We start from the raw sequence: 9,935 nt of genomic DNA, 5'->3' as shown, positions 1-9,935 counted from the left end.
CAAAAAAGTGCTGCCATTGTGCCATTGTGCAGCATTATTTGCCTTGCCACATAATTCAGTCACGCTGCCACATAATTTGTCACTCTCCTGTTGCATAATTCCAGTAACCCTGGTTGTTATTAATGCACCTTGTTTTCTACAATTTTTAAACACTATTACGCAAATTTATGAAACTAGGTCAGAGTTCAAGAATATGTAGCAGAAAGGTTTTTAAATCAGGGTCTCGATATGCTAAAAATACATGCACCCTCTTCTTATGAGTTCAGGGCAGTGTTCCTAGAGCTGCACGGTGACCTTGGGCTGGCACCGCCTGCTGCTGGAGTCAGATGGCTGAAAGCGCTCCGTGAGATTGCAACATGAATGAAAGGGGGTCGCAGAGGTGCCCTCGTCCCGCCACAGTGCACTGCGCGCCTCCGAGTGAGTGACCTTCCCGGGCGCGTAACATGATCCGGGGAAGAGAGCCGCTCGCCCCCTGCGGGAGCCGCCATCAGTCACTCGGAGACCGGCCCTTGACAGGGAAGCCGATCCCGGGGCTGTCAGACACCGGAGCCGCCGAAGGACAAAGGGAGCCGGCGATGCTGAATAATAGACGAGGGAGGCCGGGCCCGCCAGCGCCGAGGCGGGGATGCTGCTGAGGGGGGACGGGGCGCGGGTCCGACCGTAGGAGGCGCAGGGACTGGGAAGCACCGGACCGAGCGGTGAGGACTGCCCGCCGGAGCCTCTGCGGGCGCGGAGGGAGCCGCCTGCATCCTCTGCGGCAGCGGCTTACAGGGCGCTTTGGTGCAGCTTTGATTTGCAACATTAGCAGAAAGAAGCGCGGCTATTTCTGCCCCGGCAGCGGACTATTTTATTTATTTTTTACCACAGGAGCGAGGGGAGCCCCGCAACGACCCCGGTACTGCAGAAGCAAGCAGGCACCCTCCGACGGCCGCTGCAGAGACCGCAGTGGGGCGGCCCTCAGAGACTTGGAGACGGGTAGTCGCACCTGGCCCCACCACGGACAGAGAATGCCTCCACATCCCAATTTCAGTTGCTAAGAGACCGTGGTACCAAAGATGACGCTGGGCTGATCTTTGGGGGTATTTGGGGACCCATGCGTGGAAGTTGAGGCGAGACCGAGCGGGGACCCCGCTGACAGGGACCGGGATTCCCACATCGGCGAGAATCACACGCTGCTGTCCTCGAAAGCATCCGCAGTGCAGCGTCCCTCTCACCAGCGAAGCCGCGACAGACCCAGCCGCCAACAGCGAAAGAGTTCCCCAGCTCTTTCTAGCACCCGCAGCGGATATCCTGGCCCCATTGGGTCTGTCAGGTAGGAGCAGAGGAGACTCCCCCGAGCCCTGCAAACCGCAGCAAGCGGTTCCCACTCGGACTTGAACAAGTACCGGCGGATCTCCCCCTTCACGAGCCCGTTCTCTAATGAACAGCCAGGGAAACTATACCTTCCATTCAGACAACCATATGTCACCCTCTCCCTTACACCGTTCTGTCTTTCCAGCGAGAGCCAATGCTTCCTTCCAACATTTAAGGTGACAAGCTGAAGGATGTTCCCCTAGTTAACTGACAGAAGATCACCGAGCAGGCCCCTCCCTGTGGGACTTGCATCACAGAAGACTTTAAGAAGCAACATCATAGGCCTCTGCAGTCCCACCACCTTGGGTGTTGGAAGCAGCATCATGTCTCCAAAGCCAGACTCCACAGTCCGGTCTGAGAAGCCGGCGCCCTCCTCCGCTGGGGCAGCACCTCTGCCCCCGCCTCCACACACACTTCTACGCTGGGACCAGGTGCCTGAGGACTTTGTGGAGTGCTTTATACTCTCAGGCTACCGTCGATTGCACCTGAGCGCCCAGCAGTGCCTGGCTTCGGCATTTCAGCCGACCAACGAGACGCTCAACTTCTGGACTCACTTTGTGCCGCTGCTGGTGTTTGTTTGCCGCTTTGGGCGGCTGCTGCTGTTTCAGGGTGCAGGCATTTCCCCACTGCACCCTGCATTGCTGCCGCTCTGGTGCTATGCCTCAGGTGTACTGTTGACATTGGGCATGAGCTGTGCCGCCCATCTTTTCAGCTGCCTCTCGCTGCGCCTGCGGGCCGCCTTCTTCTACCTTGACTACGCCTCCATTAGCTACTATGGCTTTGCCAGCACTGTGGCCTATTCACACTACCTGCTTCCACGCCTGCGCTTGCTGGATGCCGGAGTCCTAACCCCCTATGTGGAGGGCTGGCTTGGCTGGTGCGCGGAGGAGGTGTCTCACTGGTTGAAGCTCTACCATGCATGCATACTTCCTGTGGCCTTTGTGCTGGCACTTGGCTGTACGGCTGCATGCTGTCTTAGTCGTGCACAGGGTTGCTCCTACCCATTCGCTGTGCGCACCTTCGTGTTCATTATGCCACTGAGCATGGCATGTCCTGTGATGGGTGAGAGCCTGCTCTTTGACTTACGACGCAGCAATCCCACGCTGTTCCTCTACTTCCACCGTCGCTACCTCTGGCTCCTGGTGGCCGCGTTCTTCAATGTGAGCAAGATCCCCGAGCGCCTGCGTCCTGGCCGCTTCGACATAGTGGGTCACAGCCACCAGCTCTTCCACCTTCTGACGGCCCTTAGCATTTATGATCAGGCCCACTATGTGGAGCAAGGCCTCCAACAGTATCTTCAGCATATGCAGGGCACCGAGGCCACCGCCCCACCACAGCCCACCCTGATTGGTACCCTTGGCTTTATGGGCCTACTTTTACTCTGTCTGGGGGCTGTGGTCAGAAGATGCCTGCAGGGCACACGCCTCAACTGTAAGCACAAGTGACTTGTGAATTTGAGTGTTTGAAGGAAGGTCAAGATGTACTATGGGTTGGAAGGCTTGTAATGGATAAGAGGACATTAGACCAAGTCATAATATGGAAAAACACTTAAAGGAGAAAACCCAGCCATTTATACTGATACTGTTCCCTCCAGGACTGAGATTTAAAGGGCAGTGACATCGCAAAGTTATAAAGACCAAGCATTATATTCCTGACTGCCTGAAGTGGGACACAGAAGAATACTTTACTGAATGATTTTTTGTGTGATATTAACACTGGAGGAATACGACCCACGTAGAATTCATCTGTCCATACAGTAGGAGGAAGCAGAGAACCGCTGCTGTTACTGACATCAACAGTGGAGCAGAGAGTGATCTAGTGTTGACGTTGATTCCTGCACATAGGCATGAATGTGAACAGAGAATTGCACTAGTGACGCTGAAACCAACACTGAATTTATTGTCGTCTGTAGAAAGAAGGCCATGGATTATACAACGTAAGGAGCTGGGAAATCAATAAACCACACAACTGTTCTTGATTTACTAGGCTGATGGACTGTACTCACACCTCCATGTAATAGATCAAATTTTGCAAGTGTGCTCACACTGCACTGAAGTCTCTGACACTCATGAGTAGTTCTCAGCTGACTGTCTGGAGAATGGCCCCATTGCCCTGGCATTAATTTGGATACCCAGGAAGTTTCTTTGCTGTGCTGAGTTCTGCTTCAAACTGAAATATTTTAAAGACAAAAGTATAGCACTATTGAATTTAGAATGTTAAGACGCATGGAATGATAACAGTATATTATTTCCACATTCTGGTGGTATTTAGGATGTTATATTTATATTGAAGCACTTGCTGGAACAACACTATTTGATACACTTTCAGACACCGGTTGTGAGATTTTCCTTTAATTCAGAAGTAGATCTCAGAGTCTTTCCCCATTGAAACCGAAAAAAACCCTATTTGGCGTGTCTGTCTTTTAAAAACAGAAAGTTCTACCTTAAAAAAACTACACTGAATATCCTAAAATATTCACTCTCTTCTATTCCTGGGCAAAGCTTTTGGGTATGCTCACTCCACTGATCTCAGAGGCCATGGAGACAGTGGAATTAGAACTTAATAATATTTATTTTGGGGGGAGTGCTTTAGAATATATTTATCAGTGCTGCTAATGTTTCTCAATCTGTTTTGCAAAGTTTTTTTTATAGGAATTCTTGTGTTTTTACATTATACCCAGTCCCCCAACACTTAAACTATGTGATTACTGTTTAATATTTAGTGTTATTGATTTCTGCACTTGCACTCTGGAAATGGTCTAAGTTACGCTGATAGTGGAATGAATCCAGACTATGGCAGTGTAAATGTCGTCCGACAGAAATATTTTGTCCTAAATATTGTTTACAAAAATATTGCCACATTGGTGTCAATAGTAGAAAATCTACACCTAATGGGAAACAATATTTAGAACACAGTATGTTTTTCAGAGGTTTGTTTTGTTTTTGATATTCTGACATACAGCCTGTCTAGGTAATACTTTAGGGAGAGTCTCAAGTGTGCACGTCTCTCGCACTGTCTGTACCAAATCATGCAGCCTCCATCTTGAACGTCCAAGCGCATTTGATAGAGTAAAGTAGGATTTTTGTTTAACTTAAAATAATGACCTATTATCTTTATTTACCTTTTTAGTTTTAGTTAAATTATTATTAAAGTAGTGCTTTGGATGCTACACCTTCTCAAATCAGGTCTCCTTTGAGAGGCGCGTTCTCGCTTCCAAATGGCATGGCAGTTGATTTTTTACAGGCTTATAAGTGAAATTTTAGCAGCATTGATCAGAGTACAAGAAATGTATTTCCCAAGTTGTCCACCTTCCATGACACAAATATGCACTGGATGTTTTTGTCACATCTGATTGTTGTTTTTCTGTTTGAGATACTTGCACTGGGGAGAAAATGTGTATTTCTTAAAGTAGCTGCCTACCTTACCAAAAAAAATGCACTGGATAACTTTCTAAATGGCCTGAATTTGGCTTGTCTTTGTTACGTACACTGGGGCCCGGTTATCAATATAACACTTTGGGCAGCTTCCATGGCATTATATGGTGTTTGATGAGAAGTGTGTGCAGTTGCCCTCAACAGACGATAACCAATGTTTTCAAACGCAGACCATGTACCAAAAGCTGCCTGTAAACTTGTATTTTTATCGCAGCCACCGTATCATATAAGCAAAACAGATCTTTTTTAGATAGAAAATGTAATGGTGCTTTGGATAAAGGCTGACATCAATCACCCAAGCCCCCACACACATATAAAACATTGACTAGGCTGCCAGTCCAGACGTGGATGTTAATTGTACAGTAGGATTACTGGATTGTCAATCATGAGGGGAAGGGTTAATCAGTTCACGCGTTATCAAAAGCATCATGGGTAATCTCCCTACGCTTGGGTTTGGGGCTGATGACATACAGTGTTGTTTTTTGCTAATGTTGCACTTGCTCAAAAGGAATTATTGCATTCCGTCTTTTTGGGTTGGTTGACTGCCTGTGAGATAATTGAAGAAGGGACTTGTCCGTCAGATAGTGCTGTCTCAGCCTTTATTCCGTTCGAGGATACTTCCTGGCACTTAATGTAAGCGCTTGGCACCACCCCGCCTTACATGATTGTAAAGCAGATGTACGGACAATAGGCTCACGTTATTCCTCACCGATGTGTTTATGGTTGTATCATGCCAATTTCAAAGGAATTTCCACCTAGTCAGCTACAATGGTCTCTCCTTGACTCAGTTGCTGCATGGGACTTCTTGTATATTGCACTACATACATCCAGCTGGAAAAACGCACATTTTACTGGTTAAAAAAATGTGAACTGAAAGAAATAGACACCACTGGACTCCAAAAACTAGCTCAGAGAAGCAACTGAAATCAGTTGGAATTTTCTCCATAGACGTTTATGAAATGTAAGAAAACTCATTTACCAGCAACTGAATCAGTAGAAATTATTTGTAGCAGTTTAGCTGAAATTCCTGCTAAGGGAGGTTTAAGCTCTGCATTCATCGATGGCCATTTATGTTTGAGATGCCATCACATTTTTACGTTGAAGTGTGTCGCGGGGGTATATAACCCCATACGTTTTTCGCGTGCTGTAGAGTTGATATTTTTGCAGCACTGGGATCTCATGTGACTCCCTGTGCCACCTCGAGGCATTACTGTTTGCACTCCCCTTGTCTTGTTTGTGTCTGTGGTTACATTCTTGTTTTTTTTTATTTACCAGTCCTATAGTCATTTTGGTGTCAGCATCTCCATGCGATGCTCCTCCATTTGCCTTAAGCAGGAACACCAACCACTAGCATGGTGGGAGCTCTCATTTCTATCTAACTTTCAACGTGCCTTTTCCTTCATTTCAGCTTGCAGTGCATGTTGCACCTTTGTTGAATTTATGTCAGAGTGCCCGCATCTCCTGTTGTATTTCAGCCAACCGCTTCCGGGTCAGATGCAGAAGTTCAGAGAAAATAATGTAATTGTGTATTCAATAGCTTTCAGTGTTGTCAGCCCAGGTTTGCACAGGAAGAGCCTAAATCAGTGATTATCGGTGATGTATTTCTAATATGTTAGGTGGCAATCATTCTTGTTTGACCCGGAAGTGCAGCATGAGCAAGAGAGAAGTATCCTGCCCACTGACTGCAAACTTTACAAATGCATATTCCTCCTAGGGATTAAGAAAATGGGAACCAGTCAAGTGGAAAAGGGAAAGTTTAGCACAGAAATGTAGCTTTTGCTTTTCGTTTTTAGAGGCTCAAAGTCCATCACTCACTTCAGCTAAGTGAAGGGTTTCCTTTTGTCAAGCTTCAGTGGTTCTTGAATATTTTAGGGTGTGGGCAAATACCAAAAGATTTTTTGATTGTTGACAAACTGAGCACAAATAGTTTGCATATCAGTTGTCCATGTTAGTTGTGTTGTTTCTCGTGTCATTTACATTTAGCTTTTATTGTACTGGCTTGATGTTTTTCATATGTGTATTGTTGTTTTCAATTTGTGTGTTCTTTTCCTTGCTGTAGCCTCTACCTTTTGATTCTTCTCTCTGCTAGTTGAAGCTGAATAGCAAAGGCCCCACTGTTTGGCCCTAGAAGTTGGGTGAAAGTTAATTTATTATTTGGTTTATAGATCTGTTCAGATTTGGAGCAACTCAGATGGTGTCTCCGGTATTAAACATTTGATGGATTGCTGACTTCTGAAACAGGTAACTGGTCAGAGAGGGAATTTGAATTATGCAGTTAGTCACTCACACAAGGGCTGTGTCAGGAGTATAACAGAACAATGATATTGCTGGCATTATTTCAATTTGTTAATATTAAAATGCACAACAGTAATTCCCTGTTTTTGGGTCTTATGGTGTTTAATAGTGTTTCAGACATTCTGCTGCCTTTTCATTAAATTCGATTTATAATCCATTAAAATTGTAATTTGATGTTTTTGTTTCATGGGCAGTTCTCATTATTATATCCTCATATGTGCTGTTGTGTGTTTCTTCGCTTTAAGGCGAGTGCATTGGGAAGTGTCAGTTTTCAAAACTTTCTTTCAATGTCTCCCTCTCACTCTTTGTTCCCTACTCTTCTCTCTCCCTCTCTTTTCTCCTTTCTTGTCCTGTCCTGTATTCCCTGGGTTTACGACTTCCTTTCTCTTTATCCTGCCCACCTACAACCATGGTGGTATATGTACACTTATTCCAGTAGCCAAAGTCTCTAAATTATTTTAAAGGCACAAAGTCTGTGATTCGCAATCACAGGCTTTAAAAAACAGTTGTTTCCTATGTAAAAAAGTTACCTTGTGCGACGGAAAAGTCTTCATTACAAAGCAACTTTTGCGACTCCTATCCAGTTGTAAAACGAGGGTTAGGAAATTGGTGCACCGCCTTTGGATTCTTAAAGCAGTTTCTCAATGGTATGTGACTGCATTTGCAGTCACAAACCATTCATCAGATACTGACACCCGACTAAAGGCCTGATGATGAGTTTGGCGGTCCTCCTGCAACACCGCCACCGCTGCGCACACAGGAGGAATACCAAGCCCATGGAACACCTGCCCGCCAGATAGTGACTTGAATCCAGAGCAGGCGGGCCGTGCTGCGGTAGTCTCATGGCGGTGGCTGCATTAGGTCCAGGCCTGGACTGGCCGTTGCGGGCACCGGGCAATCCCCCGGTGGGCCGCATGGTTGGGGGCCGGTTTTGGGCCCCTGAGGGCCGTTTTATGTTACAGGGCCGTATGCTGCAAAAACGGCCCTGTAACAAAAACGGCCGAATACCGGCCCTGGCACAGAGCGCGGTCGCACCCCTCCCCCCCCACCCCTCCTCCCAGAGAGGGGCGAGGGGGGCCGGCCGAGCACTTTGCCAGGGCCGGTTCTGGTTCCCAGTCCGGCCCTGATTAGGTCATAGGAGACTCTTACCAGCAGACTGCCGCTGTGACAGCATCTGCAGCATGTTCCTGCACAGTGTGGCATGCTCCATGTAATGCATGTCACACCGTGCAGGAACCAGGGGGCAATTCTAGGGGTGTACAATATGTGTCCCCCCACATGCACCCCTAGGGCCAGAAGTGGCTGGAGGCCCTGTTAGGCCCCCTTAGTTGCATTTCTACCTCCCTTTTCATGGCGGGCTCACCACCCTGAAATAGGGCGTGGGAGGGCAACTGGGAATATGCTCAGCAGTGCGGCGGCCCTGTGGCGGTCTGAGTGTCACCCTCGAAATACTGCAGGCGGACCCGCAGTGATGGCCGTTGTTGGACCGCCACAGCATGTAGGGCGGTCATGAGGACTTCTGTGCTAGGCCCTTAGGGTGCAATCTGATTCGCAACGTGTACCTCTGGGGGCGGCCCGGGGGTGGAAGCAGACAGTGCAGTTTAGACCACTGTTTGTTCCTTTCCCATTGTCTTCTGTCCCTGAATCCCACCTCCCACAATATGTCTTCCGTTCCCGAAATGTTTTTTTAAAGGCAGCACCACAACCTTCAAGTGATGTTTTCAAGTTAAAAAAAAAAGTTTTTCCAGGCTAGAGATGCAAGCGCTGGGATTGAGACCTGCTGCCCCTTGCAGGCCTCTGTGGCGTGTCCCCAGCCGTTTACGTGAGATCACAATTTCGTCTCATGCCTTTTCTGTAGCCATGAACAGGCAATTTTGAGACCTCCTGCAAATATCCATTTCGCGGTGCAACTGATTAGCACACGAGTTGACAGGTTAATGGGTGTACCAGTGATTGTAGTAATGAACAATTTTCTAATTGCTAGACTGCAAATGTCTACTGACATCTAGCTCTATAAGTTAATTTCCTTACAATATGTTACATGCTGTTCTCTGAGTCTTATATATGAACAAGCATCGATAGGTGGGCCTCTCTTGAATTAAATTTGTGAAGATTTTGCAAAAGCGTTGTTATTATATTTTATACCCCCACATCACCTATATGTACGTAAGTATAGAGTAGGATATTAAGTGAACGGCAGCACTGTGGAGTACTGTACAAGGAAAGGCCGGGTACACAGTAAGCTGCATGGACACAGAAGGGTCAAAAACCCACAGGGAGGTAAGGGAGTGAGGAAAGGTGTGCAGACAAGAGTCTGCAGCTACTTGTGGAAGTGGAGGAGGGTAGGTGCTTGCTGGATCTGGTCTTTGCTGTTGTTACAGATTCTAGGGTATATCCTCAGCATGCATGCTGTCTGCTCCTTTCCTTGTTATTCTTGTACTTAATCCTGGTGAATTTGTGTGACAACCGGATCCAGTATTATTCAGAGCCTTGTAGATCACGCAGCGGGTCTTGAATGTGCTGCGGCCTAGACTGGGCCGCGAGTGCAAATGCTTTGGGGTTGGCTTTGACCCTTTGTTTTTGTTAATCTCCATGGTCGCTCTTGCTGCCTGTACTCTGTAACACATTGGATGTCTCAGGCTACAGAAAGACTATCTGCTACGCAAGCATAGCAGATCAGCGCCATGTCCTCGCGAGCATGCTGGGTCTTTGGTTTGAGGCAAGTCAAGCGAGCATGGAAGGCCTTTGGCAGCATCCAGCCCCTCAGCAGAAAAGCACTGTGGATCCTGAAAGCTCTAACAATGGCGCCCGCCCGCCATGTCAGATGAAATAGCCCCTGCTCTGCTTTTCCTT

At 47.4% G+C, this 9,935-nt stretch overlaps 1 protein-coding gene across 1 annotated transcript; it reads left to right on the top strand.

Annotated features, from left to right (window-relative positions):
* The first annotated feature begins 343 nt into the window (after positions 1–343).
* PAQR9 (progestin and adipoQ receptor family member 9) lies at positions 344–7,264 on the top strand. The gene has a single exon (XM_086943720.1). It carries the CDS (start codon positions 1,677–1,679, stop codon positions 2,796–2,798), a length of 1,122 nt encoding a protein of 373 aa, XP_086799846.1. The 5' UTR covers positions 344–1,676; the 3' UTR covers positions 2,799–7,264.
* Positions 7,265–9,935: the final 2,671 nt, after the last annotated feature.

Source organism: Lissotriton vulgaris, chromosome 11 (assembly GCF_964263255.1).
Source record: "Lissotriton vulgaris chromosome 11, aLisVul1.2, whole genome shotgun sequence".
Lineage (NCBI taxonomy): Eukaryota > Metazoa > Chordata > Amphibia > Caudata > Salamandridae > Lissotriton > Lissotriton vulgaris.
Note: the sequence above shows the minus strand (reverse complement) of the source record. Positions and strands in the feature narration are given on the sequence as shown.

Coding starts and splice junctions, on each gene's coding strand:
- PAQR9 (XM_086943720.1), top strand. CDS start 1,677: ATGTCTCCAAAGCCAGACTCCACAGTCCGGTCTGAGAAGCCGGCGCCC.